A 20,828-nucleotide genomic window follows, 5' to 3' on the forward strand; every position below is an offset into this window, starting at 1 on the left:
GGCCAACAAATAACTGCCTCAGCTCTTCAAAGTCTTATTTTCCAGAAACAGAGCCTGTCCTTGGTGTTAAATGGAAACCGATGCCCAGTTTTGGGGTGAACTGGGTAGTGACAGTAGGCTTTCGCCTTGTGACCTCACCTGAAATAACTGTAGTAACTTCTGCACAACTTGTTAGGTGAGGACATCCAGTGTAATGGTAGAGCTGCAAAGAGCACAGCAAGATGATTTAGGGAAATAGAACATATGTAGTTTGGTGTAGTGACAGCTGGGAGAGAGAAATGTTCATAATATTTGAAGGTTGTGTGCAGTACATTTACCGAAAGAAACTGAAATGAGCGTGGTAATGACAGATCCTTGAAATGAGGATAAAAAATCATGTTTGGATAGGATACTGATGATTGTATGCAACTTAAAAAAAATTTTTTTAAGCCAAAACGCAGGATAGTTAAAAAGTACACTTGAAGACATTTCTACTCAAATCAGGACCAAAAAAAAAAAAAAAAAAGGTAGCCTTTCATACCACCTAAAATTTTTGAATATAATGACAGTGGTATTTCAAATCAGTGGGGAAATGATGAATTCAGTGAATGGTGTTGGAACAGCTAGGTAGCCATCTGGAAGAAAAATAAAATTAGAACCAAACTTCACACCTTATACCAAGATAAATGCCAGATGGATCAAGAAATTAAATCTGAATATAATAATAAAAGTGCTAGAAGAAAAGACTTTTTTTTTATTATCTCAGAATAAGAAAAATCTTTTTAAATATGACACAAAACTCAGAAGCCACAAAAGACTTATAAAAACGACCACATTAAAAAAACAAAAACAAAAAAACTTGGGTTCCAAAATGCTACTTTCCTATTTTAGATACAGAGTCCCGCAAGCCAGAGCTTGTGTCTCAATTAGTAATTGTGACAAAAAGCTTTCCCAGTGTCTCAAATCCTTCAGTGAGTCCACAAGTTCTTTACAGAATTTTTAAAATCTGTGTCATTTTTATGGTATTCTAAAAACAACAACAACCAGGCGGTGGGAGTACCTGAATTTTAAACCGTTACACTTTAGTGCCCCTCTGTGGACAACTGCCTTATAATCAGAAAAAGGCACATGATCCCACCGTCTGCAGTTGGGTTTCCTCAAACTGGTGCCTGCGGATATATGTTCTGGGAGTTTCAAGAGCTCAAACATGAGAAGTGCTTTGGTAGAGAACTAAAGAATGAAAGACCATCACACGCACACAAAAAGAACTTCACTGGGCACGTCTCCCCTTAAACATAGTTCATCCAAAAGATGTTTCCTGAATCCCTACTACTTGTCAGACACTGCCAGGTGTTGAGTACCAGGGTTTAAAGAACAAACAAGATACAAACCCTAATGGGGCTCTAGATTGGTGAGTTTCTAGGCAATTACAGTGAAACACACACACACACACACCCCAGTCATTTGGGGGCTTCCTCATTTATTTAGATTTATTTCCACATTTGAACACCTTCCAACTTCAGCACACAGCTCCCCAGAGAGGCATGCTCCTGACAGTTTATTCAACCAACATTTATTAAACACTGCGTGATCCCAGCTCTCTGCTGGAGAAGGAGATGAAGACAGGTCTGGACAGGAGCCCTGAGTCTAGTAGGGGGAGATAGATACAGAAACAGGTAATCACACACAGGGCAAGGTAAGAGATCAGACATGCAGTCGGGTAACAAGGAAACCTCTCCCTGCGGGATCCTCACAGAGGTAGTGACCCCGTACTTTGGGGCTGGGAGGATGGGTGAGGGTTTGCTGGCTGGGCGGGGTGGGAAAGGCAGAGGCAACTCAGAGGCTCTTTTAGGGAACTGCAAGTGGTTTTGCTGGAGTGGAAGGTGCTAGGGAGAAAGCAGCTCTCAGAAGCAAAGGAGAGAAGCTCAAGGTAACATTTGATGACCACACTCATAGCACTTACTCCTTTCCACAGATTAATGCAACCACTCGTCACAAAGACACCATGAGGTAGGGACTATTATTACCCCTATTTACAGATGAGGACACTGAGGCATCACAAGGTTCAATAACTTGCTCAAGGCTCACAGTCTGGCTCCCGTGTCCATGTTCTTAACCAATCCACTAAACCAGTATATGGCAGACCCTGTATATTCATATGTGATTTTTTTTTTTTTTTCATTTATAGGAGCCTGGTTTAAGCACACATAGGAGTGGCAACTGAGCCAGGCTTAACATAGTACAGCTCAGCCATTTACTAGCTGTGTAGTCTTGGGGACATTAACGTCTGTGCCTCAATTTTCTCATCTGAAAACCAATAATGATAATAGTACTGAGTTGTTGTGAGAATTAAATCAATACACTTGAAGTATTTGGGCTGCTGTGTGAAGAATGGATTGAAGGGGGCAAGAGAGAGAGGGCAAGGAGAATGAGTACCTAGGAGAAGACTGTATAAGTCAAAGCCGGGGGCGACTTCATCCAAGAAAGGCCTCTTGAAAATGGGGAAAGTTGTGCCTCACGCAGAGGGCTATAGTGAGAAGGCAATAAAATAATGTGTGAAAATATGCTTAAAAGTGTTTAGTTCAGGGACACCTGGCTGGTTCAGTTGGTAGAGTGTGAGACTCTTGATCAGGGGGTTGTGAGTTGGAGCCCCACATTGGGTGTAGAGATTACTTAAAAATAAAATCTCAGGGGCACCTGGGTGGCTCAGTCGGTTAAGCGTCCGACTTCAGCTCAGGTCACGATCTCATGGTCTGTGAGTTCGAGCCCCGCATCGGGCTCTGGGCTGACGGCTCGGAGCCTGGAGCCTGCTTCGGGTTCTGTGTCTCCCTCTCTCTCCCCCTCCCCTGTTCATGCTCTGTCTCTCTCTGTCTCAAAAATAAATAAACGTTAAAAAAAAATAAATAAAATAAAATCTCAAAAAAATTATTTAGTTCATAGCAAATACCTTTAATTGTTTTATTATGGATAATTTTTAATATATACAAAGGTAAAATAATATATTTCCATCACCCAGATTCAACAAGTTTTAACACGCGGCCAATCTTATTTCACTTATAACTCCATCCACTTACTCCCTCTCATGTTATTATTTTTTGTAATCTCTATTTATTTTTGAGAGAGAGAGAAGGAGAGGGACAGAGAAGGAAGGGGACAGAGGATCCCAAGCAGGCCCCATGCTGACACCAGAGAGCCCAGTAAGAGGCTCGAATTCATGAACTACGAGATCATGACCTGAGCGAGCGGAAGTTGGGCGTTTAGCCGACTGAGCCAACCAGGTGCCCCAATCCCTCTCATATTATCTTGAAGCAAATTTCATACATCATATAATTTCATCTGAAATATTTCAGTATATATCTCTAAAAGATAAGGACTCTTTTCAAACAGAACCATAATACCATTAGCACACCTAAAAAATAATAACTTTTAATATCAAATATATAGGCAGCATTCAAATATTCAATTATCTTGTCAGTGCCGTATATTGTCTGTTTCAACTGGGATAAGAAAATGTCTACGTGTGGCAACCGACTGATGCCTTTGGACCCTTTTCTGAAAATTCTATAGGTTTCCGTCTTTTCCCTTGGGTAAAGCACTGTGACAGTGCCTGGACGGAACTGGAGGGTATTCTGCTAAGCGAAATTAGTCAGTCAGAGAAAGGCAAAAATCGTATGACTGCACTCGTGTGAGGACTTTAAGAGACAACAAATGAACATAAGGGAAGGGAAACAAAAATAATATAAAAACAGGGAGGGGGACCAAACAGAAGAGACTCCTAAATATGGAGAACAAACTGAGGGTTCCTGGAGGGGTCGTGGGAGGGGGGAGGGGCTCAATGGGGAAGGGGCACTAAGGAATCTGCTCCTGAAATCATTGTTGCACTAGATGCTAATTTGGATGTAAATTAAAAAAATAAATAAATAAATAAAATAAAAATTAAAAAAAAAAAGAGAAAGAAAGAGAGAAAGAAAGAAAGAAAGAAAGAAAGAAAGAAAGAAAGAAAGAAAAAGAAAAAACAAGTTCAGGAAAGGTCAAGCCCCACAGCTACTAGGTCTAAAGTCCTATATCTATTATGAAGCAGGGCTCAAGGCCCTGCATTTTCTGGGGCCAAAGCTCGAACTCCTTCTTCCATCTCTTCACCTGGGATATTCTCCAAGGGGGTCACCTAGGATTACACTCAGGGTTCAAGTGAATATGCATATCTGTGGGAGACACCTTAGGTCCCAAGAACGCACTTACTTTCTTCTTGGTTTAGGCAAATAGCCATCTGCTTGATTTCTTTCCTTTCGGCATTGCCAGGCAGACCTCTCTAACAGATCAGGTCACTCCCTTGTGTCCCGAGGCCCAAGTGATAAAAGCCAAGCCCCTCAGCCCAGCCACAGGTCCTTCCCCACACTGGCCCCTGTCCCTCTGCGTCTCAGTTGGTGAGGGGAACAAAGGCAAGAGAAATGTAGCTTAAATTAAATCTCACAGCTTGTAGCCCACTGATAGACACCTGAAACATGCAAAATGTGACCTTACCCAAGCAGCTCATGGCTGCCTTACTTCCTTGATGTTTTATTAAACACTAAAAGTAGCCTTACCTTACCAGTAGCTAGCCCCTCAAGGTCACAAAAGCCTTGCTTCCAAGTTCCTTAGTAACTTTACTTTATCTTTACCGCTCCCTCCACAAACTTAAAAGTATATAATCAGCCACTCCTCACAACCCCAGGGCAGCTCTTTCTGCCCACGGGTCCTGCCATGCTTTATTAAAATCACCTTTTTGCACCAAGGATGTCTCAAGAATTCTTTCTTAGCCATTTGCTCAAGAACCCCAGCATCAGTGAAGTCTTTCTCGATTTGGCTTTTTGTTTATTCCGCACAGATTTCTAGCAAAGCATTAATGTATTAGTTAGTTTATACATCCTTCCCCCTCTCCCAGATTGTGTGTCCCTTAAGGTCAAGGACTGCGTCTTTATGCATCTCTGCAGGCATGGTAGAGAACAGACACCTGGAATATTGCTCAACCTCTCCAAGCCCCAGTGTCCTCCCAGGAGAAATGGAGGTAACAATACTCACCCTGGGGGGAGCCACCAGGAGGGTAAACCAAGATAATGTCTAAGCAGGACTTAACAGAATTAAAAAAAAAAAAAAAAAAAAGTTAAAGAAAGGGTGGGGGGCACTTGGGTGACTCAGCTGGTTAAGCATCCATCCGAGTTAGGCTCAGGTCATGATCTCATGGTTTGTGAGTTCAAGCCCTGTGTCAGGCTCTGTGCTGACAGCTCGGAGCCTGGAGCCTGCTTCAGATTCTGTGTCTCCCCCTCTCTCTGCCCCTCCCATGCTTCTGCTCTGTCTCTCTCTATCTCTCAATTAAAAAAAAAAAAGTTAAAAAAAAAAAAAGCAGGACTTTAACAGAGTACTCGGCATGTCATTAAGTGCTCAATAAATGATTCTCCTATGATTACTATTACTGTGTTATATAATAATATTATGTATTCCATAGTATTACTGCTACTAAGTGAGTGGAAGATTTAGTTGGTAAAGGCATGAATGAATGAGGTGACTTCAGTTTAAATCCTGACTTCGGTCCAGAGAGAAGTGAACTTTAATATTCTTTGTCCCATGGACTGGGAATGATTAAATGTGTTGCAGTATTATTTTTTTGTTGTTGTTTCTGTTTTAGATGAAACCCAACAACATGGGCAGGCTTCAGCCAAAAGTTCTCCCAATTCTTGGATAAGGATTTATCCAGGTGTGTTAGAAGGTGAGGGGTTATGGAAACGGACTTCCTTTTTCTGAGTTGGTTTTGACTCCTTGGTGTCCTTCCTGTGGATGAATCATAAAGGCACAAACAGATTAAAAACAAACATTGAAAAACCAGTGTGCTGAAGGGAATGCAGAAGTTAAGTCCCCAGGATTACATCAACAGCCTAGAGTGAAACCACCCAGAGTGAAACTGGTCAGGAGGCTGGGAAATGAAGGTGAAATTGATAGACTATGAAATGTCTGAATGTACTGGGGGGAGATTTAGGTGGCCAAGGAGAAATTTGGAGATAAACTGTGATAAGTACATAATGGAAAAAAAAAAAAAAAAAAAAAAGGCAAGAAAACAGGCAGATTAAAAAGAGAGAAAGGCTTAGTTCCAGGGATAGCAAAAAGTTTTACAAGAAAACAAAAATACCATAGTACCCTCCATGGCTCACGGCAGTTGTGTTGATGGTATAATGCTGATTAGTGGTCCAAACCGAATCACAACAGAAACACACCGGGAGGATGAGAGACAGAAAGTGTGTGCATATGAGAGACAGCCCAGTCCTTAACCACTCCTGGTAGGAACTCAACAGACAATGCCTAACACTGAAAAATCAAAGAGCACCGTGGTATTTAGACATTAGAAGGATAACAAATACCAAAACAATCAGTTAAGAAAGTGGAAATGTGTTGCTGGAGAATGCAAAGGAGGTCCAGAGGGGTGCAATTTTTTGTAACAAGCTTTGTAGAACTAGTTATTAGTTAATTAGCATTTGCGTTATGCTTTCCATAATCAGTTAATTTAATAGGCACTTCTATATTACCTTGCATCAGGCACTGTTCTCAGTGCTTTACATATGTTAACCAATTGAATCCTCATAACCACCTTTTTTTTTTTTTTAAAGTTTATTTATTTTGAGAGAGACGGAGACAGCACGAGTTGGGGAGAGGTGGACAGAGAGGGAGACAGAGAATTCCAAGCGGGGCTCCACACTGTCGGTACAGAGCTGGACACGGGGCTCAAATTCATGAAACTGTGAGATCATGACCTAAGCCGAAACCAAGAGTTGGACACTTAACCAACTGAGCCACCCAGGCACCCCTTCTTTACTTAATTTTTAAAGGATGAATATGTATTATTTTAATTCAAATAAAAACAGAAACATTTGTAAATCAGTATGATCTTTTAAGAGGATTTATTTCCAACTTTATGGGTATAGCGAGGCCAAGTCCTAAAATGAAATCAATTTTTTGTATAAGCAATTGACTGAAGCAGAATGCTAAACACACAGTAGCTGATCATTAATTCCTTCACCAAAAATTCACTGAATCCTTACTACGTGCCAGCCACAGGGGCAGGTACAAAAGATTCAATGCTGAGTGAGACAAGGTCCTTGAATTTGTGAGACTTATAGTACAGAGAGGGAGACAGATAATTCCATCACTAGAGTAGGTCATATTCAATGGAGCAAGCTTGGAAAAGCACAGAACACAAAACAGGCAGTCACTAGTGCAGTCTGGGGAGACTTTCTGGAGGTAGTGATGCCTGAGCTGGCCTTTCAGGATCAGGTAGGAGTTAGCCACATGAAAAAGTTGCTAAAGCATATTTAAGGAAGAGGAAAGAGCAATGAATACTCGTTAAAATGAATTGAGTTGGTTGCTGTCCTCTTACATTCTAAAATATCAAAATGTCAGAAATAATAGTATTCATAAGCCCCTCCTAACCTGAAACATTCCACAGCCCAAACCAGTGGGGTGCAAACCATGCTGCTACATTCCAGTATGAGTGGCTATTTCTCTAATCAAAAGAAAAAAATAAATTGATAAAACTTTCTTCATATTAAATTTACTTCAGACTTCTCTTAAGGGTGCCTAGGTGGCTCGGTCGGTTAGGTGCCTGATTCCTGGTTTTGGCTCAGGTCATGATCTCACGGTTTCACGGGTTCAAGCCCCACATCGGACTCTGAGCTGATGGGTGGAGCCTGCTTGGGATTCTCTGTCTCTGTCTCTCTCTGCGCCTCGACCACTCGCGCTCTGTGTCTCTCAAAATAAATAAACTTATAAAAAAGTTAAACAAAAAGAAGACTTCTCTTAAAAATAGTTAGGCCAGGGGTGCCTGGGTGGCTCAGTCAGTTAAGCATCTAACTTCGGCTCAGGTCATGATCTCATGGTTCGTGAGTTTGAGCCTCACGTCGGGCTCTGCACTGACAGTGTAGAGCCTGCCTGGGATTCTCTGTCTCTGTCTCTCTGTGTCCCTCCCCCACTTTCTCCCTCTTTCAAAATAGATAAATAAACTTAAAAATATAGGGTGTAGCTCAGGCCGTAAAGTTTGACTGCTGGTTTCAAATCATTGTACTGTCTACCAAATGCAAGAGCCTGGGCAGCAGTCTCTAAACCTCTCTGAGCCTCAGTTGCCTCCATTATAAAGCGAGGATAATGACACCCCATATTTTACAGGAATGCTGTGGGAACTAAAGAATACACAGATCATGCTTAGAACAGAGCAAGGACCTGACAAGCACAATACTATTGTGTGCCATTGCTCAAGGTGATAAAACAAATGGATAAATAAAAGTTATAATTAAGAAAAAAATTAATTAGTAATCGAGTTGTAATTTCTTAACATATTATGTGTTACTTGAAGTTACCAAAGTTTGTAGATATACTGAAGATTTAAATTTTATGCCAGACCTGTATTTTGGGTGCCGGAATTTAGAGTGGTGATATGTTTACGGGGTTCTGCAAAGAGCAGTATGACCTCTGGCTGCCCTGTCCCGCAGCACATGGGAGAATCAGGGCTCTGAGCTCAGGAAAAGGCCTAGAGCAGGTCAGCATCTGATCACCCGCCAGTCCATTTGCACTTGAAACAGCCTCTTCCCCCTCCCTAGAGCAGTAATCCTGTAAAACAACAGATAGATGCTTTCTCTAAAATGGGTGTGCCCCAAACCTCCCAGTCCAGAAAGGAACAATGTACACTTGACCTTTGAACAACACAGGTTTGAAGTATGTGAGTCCACTTATATGCAGACTTTTTTCAATAAATACACTTACAGTACTGAAGAGGTATTTTCTCTTCCTGATGATTTTTTTTTAAGCTTACTTATTTATTTTGAGAGAGAGCAAACAGGGTAGGGGCAGAGAGAGTGGGGGAGAGAGAGAATCCCAAGCAGGTTCCACGCCATCAGTGCAGAGCCTGATGTGAGGCTCGAACCCTTGAACCACGAGATCATGACCTGAGCTGAAATCAAGAGTCAGTCATTTAACCTCCTGAGGCGCCCAGGCACCCCTCTGATTATTTTCTCAAAGCCTTTTCTTTCCTCTGGCTTATTTCATTTTAAGAATACAGTATATAATACATATAACATATAAAATACGTATTAATTGACTGTTTATGTTATTGGGAAGGATTCCAGTCCACAGTAGGCTATTAGTAGTTACATTTGGGAGGAGTCAAGTTACATGTAGATTTCTGACTGTGCCCCTAAAGCCCGTGTTGTTCGAGGGTCAACTGTAGTTCCTTGCACTACTTTGGGCTCAGTGAATTTTCATGTTAAAAAAGGTCTAAGAGCTCTGAGGAGAAGCATTTGACCATGATGTCCTCTGTGTGTGTCAGGGAAAGCTTCCTGGAGGAGGAGACATCGTCTGCATGGACTCTGCAGAAGTAGCAAGGGCTGGCTGGACAGAGAGGTCAGGGGCGGGAGGGAGAATGGCATTTCCTACAGGGGAAGAAGCTTGTGCCCAGCAAGGCCCAAAGGCAGGAAGAGCTCAGCCTCCTGCCATAGCTCCGGGGACACGGTGTGGCTTGAGAGGTGGCTGGGAGTGGGGGTGGGGCTACCTCCAGAAGGCCTTGTGTCTAAGACTGAATTTGAACCCTAGATCCTCAGGAGATTGAGGAGAAACTGCAGATTTTAAGCAAAAGAACAGCACGATGAGCTATGGATGTTTGAAAGGGACCCACGAGGGGCCTGGGTCTCGACTCTGGTGAGCCTCAGCGGCCTCCTTTGAAAAACAGGAAAAATAAAATTCACCCCACAGAACTGTTCCTAGACTTGAATGGGACCATGGACTATGCCTAGCACGGGGTGAAGATGGCTTCCCTCAGTTTCCCTTCTGGTATTTGTAACAGGAAGAGGGGGCATGCTCTTCTTCAGGCTCTGGAAAGCCTGACGTTGCCCCCCCTCCCCCGTCCTTAGTGACTCTGAAAGAAGGGTCTAGAGAGGCATCTTCAGGCCCAGGCTACGCCCTGTCTGAATGCGAAACTTTGGGAGCTTAGAGACTTTTCCCCCCGCAGGTGAGAATTTGTGTCTTTTCTGGAGCTTCACCGTTTCAGTGCCCTGTGGTGTGTGAGAAGGATTATGCCTGCCCTAAGAGGTGTGAAACCCGGCCTTCCAGAGCCCAGAAAACCAGGGAGTCCTTCCGGGCTGGGCTAGGCCAGGGATCTCAGGCAGCCAAGCTCAAAGCGTCCCGGATGCGGGAACGTAAGGAGATTTATGAAACAATAATACGAGCCCTGTTGATTATTGACAGGTTCTATGCCGGGCTCTTTGGTTGCTCCACGTAGCAACCATCCACATTTCTTACGGCCAAGGAAACAGACCCAGAGAACGTAGGTACTTGAGGATGCAGGGCAAAGATTCAAAACCCCGGATCTTTTTAGAGCCAAAGCGCCTTCTACTGCTTCATCGGCCATCAGGACTTTTAAAATCCAAGTATGATCCAAGTATGATCATGTGGTTCTCTTGTTAATATCTTTCAGCAGGTCCCTGAGACTTAGAAAATTGGGGCGCCTGGATGGCTCAGTCGGTTGAGCATCCAACTTCGGCTCAGGTCGTGATCTCGCGGTCTGTGAGTTCGAGCCCCGTGTCAGGCTCTGTGCTGACAGCTCGGAGCCTGGAGCCTGCTTGGGATTCTGTGTCTCCCTCTCTCTCTGCCCCTCCCCCTGCTCATGCTCTGTCTCGCTCTCTGTCAAAAATAAATGAACATTAAACAAAAAAGAAAAAAGAAAACAAAGTGCTTCACAGATGATATCCCTTCCTGATTTGTCAAAGGATCTTCTCTGGGTTCACCTTCCCGGGAACCCTGTCAGACACTTTCTTTTCTTTTCTTTTTTCTTTTTTTTTTTTTTTAAACGTTTATTTATTTTTGAGACAGAGAGAGACAGAGCATGAACGGGGGAGGGTCAGAGAGAGGGAGACACAGAATCCGAAACAGGCTCCAGGCTCCGAGCCTTCAGCACAGAGCCTGACGCGGGGCTCGAACTCACGAACCGCAAGATCATGACCTGAGCCGAAGTCGGACGCTCAACCGACCGAGCCACCCAGGCGCCCCATGTCACACACTTTCTTGATCCCCTGCCATGCTAATTCCTGCCTCTGAACTTTTGCCTCCGCTGCTCTGTCCACCAAGAATGCCCGTCTCTTGCCTCACCCGCTCCTTCTGCCTGGCAGACACCTTCTTATCTTTCCCAGATGTGGGTCAAGGGACACCACGCTTCTGTAAAGTGTTTCTGCAAGGCTCCTGGGTCCCCTTTGTGTAAGCACCTCTGGAGCTTAGGGCATTAATTTGTTGATACACCTGCCTTCTCTCCACCAGGTTGTGAGCCCCTTGAAAATAGGGACTGTGTGCCAGCTACTGTTATTTATTCAGCGTCTACCGCAGGGAACTTTGGAAGCCTCTTTGAACCTGGGCTTGCTGCCGTGTAAAATGCAATGGGTAACCTCTACTCATATGGCTGCTGTGAAGGTTAAAATGAGGTGATGTTTGTAGCATGTTGAGCTTAATGTGTTTAGTTAATAAACGGTGGCCCTTATCATAGTATAATAAAACACTGTTAGTTGTAGTATTTTAAATAAGATAATGGGCGAAAGAGTAAATGCGTGAGTAAATGTGGTTAGCCAAGCAAAAAAAAAAAAAAAAAAAAAACCAAAATAAAAACGAAACCAAAAACCACTTCTGCTTTTCGCTCAGTCTCGGAAAAACTGTAAAACTATCGTGGAGTGTTTCCCTGTTTCTGTTTCTCAGTCTTTGGCTACAGTTTCCTTTTGCTCCTCTTGTTTTACCCTACCTGGCGGAAATATCTGGGCTCCTGCAGGAGCTTCCTAGTCCCAGGGAAGAGAACTAATCAGGGCTTGAGAGTGACGAGGGAGAGAGGCTCAACTTCTGTCTTGCTTCTCGTTTCCTCCCCTCCTTTCCCTTCCTGTGGGGGGAAACCAAAAAGACTTTACAAAACTCAGATCCAAAACCCCGTGTGGTTTCTCCAAAGGTTGCGCTGGAATCTTGATGGATGGTGAAAGAAAAAGCTGACAAATGAACCAATGACAACGGCAAACAGCAAATGACTGGCGCAGGTCCCCTCATCCATCTTCTGAGCGCTGACTGAGGGCCTGCTGGGTGCCAGGCACTGAACTTGGCCCCTAAGGAAACAAGCTCTCTTGAGAGAGCTCCCCAAATCGTCACTCTGGGGAGATGGACAAGCGGACAGGCAAGTCTGTGACTAAGTAGGCGATGTTCTGTGGGGCACGATCAGGAGAGTGCAGGGCACACAATGGGCACCCCGAGTAGGCAAGTCAGGGAAGTCTTCCTGGAGGTAATACCTGAGCTGGATTTTAAGGGTCAGCTAGGAGTTACTAGATTAAGAAGTAAGTAGAAGATGGGAAAGTCGGGGGGAGCAACAATATTCGTAAATTAAAATGAGTTGGCTTTTTATATTTCCGAGAATCTAAGGTGGGTATCAGAGGGATCATTTCTGATAGATCAGTGAGTCACTATCGATCCTGGGAGATTCCACGGTTCAAGCCGGTGGGTCTCACGTCAAACTGCCATTATCAACAAATTCTGGGGGTGCCTGGGTGGCTCAGTTGGTTGAGTGTCCGACTCCTGATTTCCACACAGGTCACGATCCCAGGGTGGTGGGATTGAGCCCCGTGTCGGGCTCCATTCTCAGCATGGAGCCTGCTTGAGATTCTCTCTCTCTTTCTCTCTCGCTCTGCCCTTTCCTCTTGCTCATACGCTTTCTCTCTCTAAAATACTTTTTTTTTTTTTGAAAGAGAGAGAGAGAGAGCACAAGTAAGCGAGGGGCAGAGAGAAAGAGAGAATCCCAGGAGGGGGAGAGAGAGAGAGAGAGAGAGAGAGAGAAGCAGGGCTCGAGCTCATCTGAAGCGGGGCATGAGTTCACCAGATGTGGGACTCAAAACTCATGAACCACAAGATCATGACCTGAGTGGAAGTCAGATGCTTAATGACGGAGCCACCCAGGTGCCGCTCTAAAATAAATTTTTTAAAAAAGGAAAAAAAAAATTGTGGTCTTCTCCTCTTTAAGAGGAAAATTAAAATTGTAACCTTTAAGACTGGAAGGCTTCCAGGGTGCCTTGGTGGCTCTGCTGGTTGAGCGTGGGACTCTTGATCTTGGCTCAGGTTATGATCTCGTGGTTCAGGAGATCAAGCCCTGAGTCTGGCTCTGCGGGGATAGCACAGAGCCTGCTTGGGATTCTCTGCCTCCCTCTCTCTGCCCCTCCCCGACTCGTGTTTTTTCTTGCTCTCTCTCAAAATAAATAAATCAACTTAAAAAAAAAAAAAAAAAGATTGGAAAGTTTCCTTGGCTAAATTTCTCAACCCATCAAGCTTTGGTTTCTTCTCAAAAATGGAGAGTATAACACGATCTATCTGTGACAGAGATGGTTGGTTACCAACCCATCATCCACTCTCCCTTTTTCTTTAGCGACGGAGTCAGTTTTTGTCTAAGATGGTAATATGTCCAGATTTTTTTTTTAAACTACATTTCCCAGTCTCCTTTGAAACTAACATCACCGTAATATCTGGCTCTTGAAATGAAGTGGCAATATTATATGTCGTTTCCAGAGAGATAATTGAAAACGGAGAGGGTAACAGAGTGACTACAACCAAGCATGAAGGATCTTTCTGGGATAATGAAAAAGTTCTAACACTGGATTGTAGCAGCTGTTGTTGCAAAACTCCGTAAATCTACTAAAATTAATTGAATCGTCTGCTTAAAATGGGCAAATTTTATGGTAAATTAGACCTCCATGATATTATAAAGTAATAGTAACAATTATTATAACACAGCACTTAAAGTAATATTTTTAAAAATAGAGGCATATCTCTGAGATATTGCAGGTCTGGTTCCAGACTACTGCAATAAAGTGAATATTGCAATAATGCTAGTAAATTATTGTTTCAGTTTCCCTGGTGCATATAAAAAATACACTTAGCTTATACTGCAGTCTATTAAGTGTGCAATACCATTATATCTAAGAAAACAATGTACCTAGCCTGACTGAAAAATACTTTATTACTAAAAAATGCTAACCATCCTCTGAGCTTTCAGTAGGTGGTAATCTTTTTGCTGGTGGAGGGTCTTGCCGCCCGTGTTGATGGCTGCTGACTGATCAGGGTGGTGGTTACTGAAGGCTGCTGGGTGGCTGTGGCAACTTCTTTTCTTTTTTTAAAAAAAATTTTTAATGTTTATTTTTTGAGAGCGATAGAGAGAGACAGAGCATGAGTTGGTGAGGGGCAGAGAGAGAGAGAGAGGGAGACGTAGACCGAAGCAGGCTCCAGGCTCTGAGCTGTCAGCACAGAGTCTGACACGGGGCTCGAACTCACAAACAAATGATTTCTCTGTAGCATGCAGTGCTGTTTCATAGCATTTTGCCCATAGAACTTCTTTCAGAACCGGAGCCCTTTATCAACTAAGTTCACGGAATGCTCTAAATCCTTTGGTGTCATTTCAACAATCTTCATAGTGTCTTCACCAGGAGCGGATGCTCATCCCTACAACCAATTGCTCGTCCATTAAAGTCTTACTGTGAGTCCGTGAGTTCGAGCCCCGCGTCGGGCTCTGTGCTGACCGCTCGGAGCCTGGAGCCTGTTTCGGATTCTGTGTCTCCCTCTCTCTGACCCTCCCCTGTTCGTGCTCTGTCTCTCCCTGTCTCAAAAATAAATAAAACGTTAAAAAAAAATTAAAAAAAAAATTAAAAAAAAAAGTCTTATCGTGAGATTGCAGTAATTCAAATATAATTAAAAAGTTTGAAATACTGCAGGAATTGCCAAAAAGAGATAGGAAGTGAGCAAATGCTGTTGGGAAAAATGGCGCTAATAGGCTTGTTCCATGTACGGGGGCCACAAACCTTCAATTTGTAAAAAAAAAAAAAAAAATGCAGCGTCTGCAAAGTGCCACAAAGCACAGAGCAACAAAACAAGGTTTGCCTGTATTTGTTTCTTTGTATCTTTAGGACCTGGCACAGTAGGCCTTCAGTCAGTGTTTACTTGGCTTGTCAGTGCCTCAGTTTTCCATTCAGTAAAATGGAAGTGATTGATGGAGGGGTGGGGGGAGCCGAGGGCAAAGTACAGACTAACAGCAACCCCCCACCCCTGCCAGGTGGGAATGTGTGATATTCCTCGGACACTTCTGGTTGCCCAAGAACAGGGGAAAAGGAAAGAAGCAAGATGGCTGACTGATAGAGGTCACAGTCATGCAGGACAGGAGTCTCCTTCAGTCTACCGATAACAGTCAACTGCAAGAAAAAGGCAATCTTATCCAAGCCTAATCTCCAGAAACCTATAGACTCCGTTTCCTGGAGCCCTAATATCACCCTCATCGAGATGTAAGGGGGTTTGGGGCACGCCTGGGTGGCTCCGTCGGTGAAGCTCTGACTTCGGCTCAGGTCATGATCTCGCGGTTTGTGGGTTCGAGCCCCACTTTGGGCTCTGTGCTGACAGCTCAGAGCCTGCAGCTTGCTGCAGATTCTGTCTCTTCTTCTCTCTCTGTTCCTCCACCGCTCATGTTCTCTCTCTCAAAAATAATTAAAAGATTAAAAAAAATAGATGTAAGGGGGTTTAAGTACTTGTCATGGTGATGTGAGAAACAAAGGCAAAAAGAATTAAACTCCCTACTGCCTACAGCCCACTGACAAGTCCTTGAAACGGGCAGAGTGACCTCCCTCTAGGAGCTCAGCTGCCTCGATGATGACATTTTGCTAGGGACAAAAGGGAATCTTGGCTTAACATTATCCCAACCTCCAGGATCCCGTAAGTCTACCTTAACATATAAAAATTCCTTTCGAAACTTCCTTTATCTCAACTCCCCCAAGATATATGCTGGCAATCCTACTCCAAGCGTATGACCCCCTGATATACATCTGAAGGGTCTCATGACCGAGGTTTTACTAAACCGTAACAAATGGCATTTGCCTAACACAGCTAGCCCCTCAAGGTCCTGGAAACCTTGCTTCCAAAATATCTTAGAGACTTACTCTATCCATAACGCCCTCCCAACCTGAAGGTATACAGTTAGTTACTCGGGTACGACCCCAGTGCAGCTCTTTCTGCCCAAGGGTCCTGTCCCCGTGCTTTAACAAAATCACCTTTTTGCACCAAAGACGTCTTTAAGAATTCTTTCTTGGCCATCAGCTCTGAACCCCACCATCATCCCCAAACCCCATCAGTGATGATATCTAATAGGGTTTGATGAGATATAAAGTAGGCATGTTGTCTTTGTCTGATGGCATCTCACCCATTCAACTTATGTCACTGACTGTGCCCTGCTCTCTCAGGCCACAGGGACACTCAGGCCTGGCTAATCAAATAGCACTGTTTCTTGAACACAGTGTTCAAGAATACTTAAATACTGTGTTATACACAGATCAGTAGGGCCATTACCCAAGCAGAGCCATCAGACTTTTATGAAGCTTGGTTTACAGAGGCTGGGAAAGAATGTCCCTCTTCCTCTGAGGTCATAGACAGTAAGAACATAGACTTGGGGCTGTCTGTGGCCCCCTTTTTCTGTAGGCAAAGGCAGCTTGGAAAACAAGCCAGCAAAAGAGGGAAAGGGGGTGGGAGGGAAAAAGAGAGAGAGAGAGAACCTAAAATGTCATTGAGCCCTTAGGTCCAACATGCCTGCAGCTGGCCTGTCTGTGGCCTTCTCAGTTATTGAAGCCACTGGACTTTCCCCCGCTCGAGCTGGTTTGAACTGACGTACAGTTCATAAAGTACAAATGCTTGGCACAGAGGAGGTACAAAATCACTGGTAACTCTTACTACTGATGAGGGAGCCTAAGGCAAGCGGAGGGCCAAGCACAAGCTAGCACAAACCCCTCCTCCCAGGGGGGATATGTATGATAGTCCTTGGACACTCCCCGCTACCCAAACACAGGAATGGACAAAGGACAGAAAACAAACGATAGAATATCTATCAGTTGACAAATATCTTACTAAATTAGAAGCAAAAGGCAATCTTATCAATAGCCTCATCTCTAGAAACCTAGAGACTCAGTTTCCTGGAGCCCCAACATCACCCCTCCATAGGGATCTGGGGACCAAAGGCAAGAAGGAAATGGCAGGTAACACTGGATTTCTTTATAACCTGCAGCCCATTGACAGATACTTGAGGCAAATACAGAGTATAATAGCATTCCTCCAGGAACCCCCTACTGTCTTAATGTTAATGTTTTGCCAGAGGGGAAAACAACCTTAGCTTGATAATAGCTAGGCTTCCAGGAATCTGTGAGTCTTTAAATTTTTTTTTTTTAATGTTTATTTATTTTTGAGACAGAGAGAGACAGAGCATGAATGGGGGAGGGTCAGAGAGAGGGAGACACAGAATCTGAAACAGGCTCCAGGCTCTGAGCTGTCAGCACAGAGCCCGACGCGGGGCTCGAACTCACGGACTGCGAGATCATGACCTGAGCCGAAGTCGGACGCTCAACCGACTGAGCCACCCAGGCGCCCCAGGAATCTGTGAGTCTTTAGCATATGAAAGTCTCTTTGGAAACTACCTCTGGACTCTCTCCCCCTACTTCATAAAATAGTCAACCCCACACTTGCGCAGCTATTCTGCCCCCAGGTCCTGTCCCTGTGCTTTGCTAAAACCACATTTTTGCACCAAAGATGTCTTCAAGAGTTCTTTCTTGGCTGTCAGCTCTAAACCCCACAAACATACCCCCCTTCACTCCCAAACCTCACCGCTACTACCATGAATTATAATGAAAATGAGAGTTGGGTGAATAACACATAAAAGTGAGTAAACCTTCATGTGCTCTTTTCCATGTATTAGTGACGTGGGGAACAAAGGCAGGAAGAAATGTAGATAAAATTAAATTTCCTTATAACCCGCAGCCCATTGACAGGTCCTTGAGACAGGCAGAGTGTGACGTTCCTCCAGGAACTTCCAACAGTCTTAAAGTCCATGCTTTGCTAGCAGGAAAAACAACTTTAGCTTGACGATAGCTAAGCTTCCTGGATGTGAGTCTTCCTTAGCATATGAAAAACCTTTTGGAAAAGTCCCCTTGTCTTTACCTCACTTCCAAGTATATGATCAGTCACCCCTGAGGACCCCAGTGCGGCTCTTTCTGCCCACTGGTCCTGTCGCCCTGCTTTAGTAAAACCACCTTTTTGCACCAAAGATGTCTCAAAAATTCTTTCTTGCCTGTCGGCTCTGAACCCCAACATTTCCAATCATTAAGAATTCTGACAGTGGTCACATTTCCACTTTTCCACGGTCTTTGTTAGAACAAACCTTGAGGGGTGCCTGGGTGGCTTAGTCGGTCACACGGTCCTACTTCGGCTCAGGTCATGATCTCATGGTTCTCGGGTCAGAGCCCCAGATCGGGCTCTCTGCTGTCAGCGCAGAGCCCGGTTCTGATCCTCTGCCTCCCTCTCTCTGCCCCTCCCCCACTTGCACGCATGAGCTCTCTCTCTGTGTCTCAAAAATAAATAAACATTAGAACAAAACAAAAAAGAAAAAGAAAAAGAAAGAAGGAAGGAAGGAAGGAAGGAAGGAAAGAAGGAAGGAAAGAGAGAGAAAGAAAGAAAGAAAGAAAGAAAGAAAGAAAGAAAGAAAGAAAGAAAAGAGGCAGCTGGGTGGCTCAGTCTGTTAAGCATCTGACTTCAGCTCAGGTCATGATCTTACCGTTCGTGAGTCCAAGCCCCGCATCAGGCTCTGTGCTGATGGCTCGGAACCAGGAGCCTGCTTCGGATTCTGTGTCTCCCTCTCTCTCTGCCTCTCTCTCTTTCTCTCTCTCTCTCTCAAAAATAAATAAACATCAAAAAAGAAGAAAAAAAAGAAAGAAAAACAGAACAAACCTTGAAATAAACGCCATCTCCCTCTCATGGCTTCCTCTAAATTTCTTGTCGGGGGACTCTTCAATGAAGGTTGAAGGTTGGATGAACATGCGATTTGCCTTCTTTTGATCCAATGCTCTTTGATCGATATTCTTCACCTCCCTGTGGGGGAAATCACAACGGCACATATGAAAAAAAACCTCAAGAGTCCACATGATCTTTTCACTCCTATTTTCATACGTAAAGAGAGACAAGTATTTACAAATGTACTCATTTAAGAGCAGCTGACTAAAGTGGAGAGCTGACTCCATACCAACAACTCGGTCATGAGCCCCTGCTGTGTGCTGTAGGGGTCACATCAGCCCTTGGAGACCTAGAGAAGATGTGGTTCCTAAACTCAAGGAACACACACTCAAATTAGGAGGACAGGTGAAGAAATCAATGATCTGAAAGAAAGCTGAGTTTTGAGGGCAAGCTGAATTCAGGTTGGGGAGCTCCCACTTTCTGTGTGACTTTGGGCAGATTACTTAAGCTCTCCAGTCCAGAGGACCCATCTCAACACGGTGATAATAGGAAGTGGGGTTGTGGTGAGGATTGATTGAGTTGCTATACAGGTCAAGTGCTTAGCATAGTGTCTGGTACGTAATAAATAAAGGAAGTGCCCAGTAAATACCGGCTACTCCTCCTGGTGTTCTTACAGAAGAAGGTTTTCGGCGGAGTGTGTCAGATAAGTGTGTGGCACACTTTTGGAATGATGAATTGGATGACAAACCAGCTGACTTTTGAAATGTGAGTGGACATTTACTTGATGAAGAAGCAGGTATGGGCACTCAAGGTAGACAAAATAGCAATAGAAATGTATCCGTGCGAATTAAGATGCTGTCAGATACTTCTCTGCTGACGCAGGATAGATGCAGAAGGACTCGTATTAAAAAACCAGCATTGTGGGGCGCCTGGGTGGCTCAGTCGGTTAAGCGCCCGACTTCAGCTCAGGTCACGATCTCGCGGTCCGTGAGTTCGAGCCCCGCGTCGGGCTCTGGGCTGATGGCTCAGAGCCTGGAGCCTGCTTCCGATTCTGTGTCTCCCTCTCTCTCTGCCCCTCCCCCGTTCATGCTCTGTCTCTCTCTGTCTCAAAAATAAATAAACGTTAAAAAAAAAAAAATTTAAAAAACCAGCATTGAACTTGGCCTAAACTGAGGTAGGGAGGCTGAAGGGCCTCCATTTTAGAAAGGGTCCGTCTCTGCTGTTTTTCTGCTAGGTCTCATTTCTGCATGAGCCAAAGAAGCTGTGTTCCCACTTCTAGGGGGAAGTAAGAAAGTTAATTCTTGTCTGAGTTTTGTCCTTGGCCCCCAGACACCCGATAATGTCTAAGAGGAGCCGGATCCCAAACACGTTCCAGGCTGACACTGGCATCAATACCTCTACTGTCGGGAATTTATGGAACCTGTTGTTCTGACACCTCTGATCGGATGCCACCCTGGACTCCTGAAGAAACACGTACCTTAGACCCCTTTCCAACATAAGCCCCTAACCCCAAGCAGTGATGAGACTCATTCTCCTTTCCTTTCCAAGTCTCCCAGACAATCCATCTGCTATTCTCTACCTGTCATTGACACTATTCAATAAAGTCTTTTCACTTTCTCTGGCTTGCATTTGATTTCTATCCTGCGCGAAGTCAAGGACCCCTTCGGCTGGTCCTGGGGGACCTTCCCTGGGTCCTCGGACTCAGCCTGCCTGTATCAAAACCAATGGTTATCCCAACAATGGGCATCTTTTCCCACGTCAAAGGAAGAAATTCTGCCGCAACAACATTCTTACGTTGGGGATCTTCCGCCACAACTTTTCTTAACCCTGGGGAGCCTGCTTCTGCGTACAACGAAGAGGCAAGGGACAGCACGTGTCCTTGTTACGATCACGTTTTCTGACGGAAAGGCGTTGACGTAATTCCTCGGTAATATTTTCTATACTGTTATTTCTTGAGCTGTTGAAGCCTACGCGTGCCTTAGGCCCATAGTTTCCACTGGAAAAGCATCTTTAGTTTGTGG

At 44.3% G+C, this 20,828-nt stretch overlaps 1 protein-coding gene across 5 annotated transcripts in view; it reads right to left on the minus strand.

Moving 5' to 3' along the window:
* Positions 1-5,429: 5,429 nt before the first annotated feature.
* The window catches only part of FAM227A (family with sequence similarity 227 member A), a 73,721-nt gene continuing 58,322 nt past the window's right edge, over positions 5,430-20,828 (minus strand). For 4 of the 5 annotated variants that reach the window (XM_081796267.1, XM_081796266.1, XM_081796265.1 and 1 more), the window contains 2 exons: positions 18,805-18,945; positions 5,430-5,784 (listed from right to left, as the gene is read on the minus strand). In XM_081796267.1, coding sequence (XP_081652393.1) covers positions 5,703-5,784; positions 18,805-18,945 — 223 coding nt within the window. In that variant the 3' untranslated portion in view covers positions 5,430-5,702. Of the gene's footprint in view, positions 5,785-11,773; positions 11,906-18,804; positions 18,946-20,828 lie in introns of all 5 variants that reach the window. The other variant, XR_014137984.1, reaches the window with a different exon arrangement.

This window comes from Panthera onca, chromosome B4 (genome assembly GCF_046562875.1).
Source record: "Panthera onca isolate mPanOnc1 chromosome B4, mPanOnc1 haplotype 2, whole genome shotgun sequence".
Lineage (NCBI taxonomy): Eukaryota > Metazoa > Chordata > Mammalia > Carnivora > Felidae > Panthera > Panthera onca.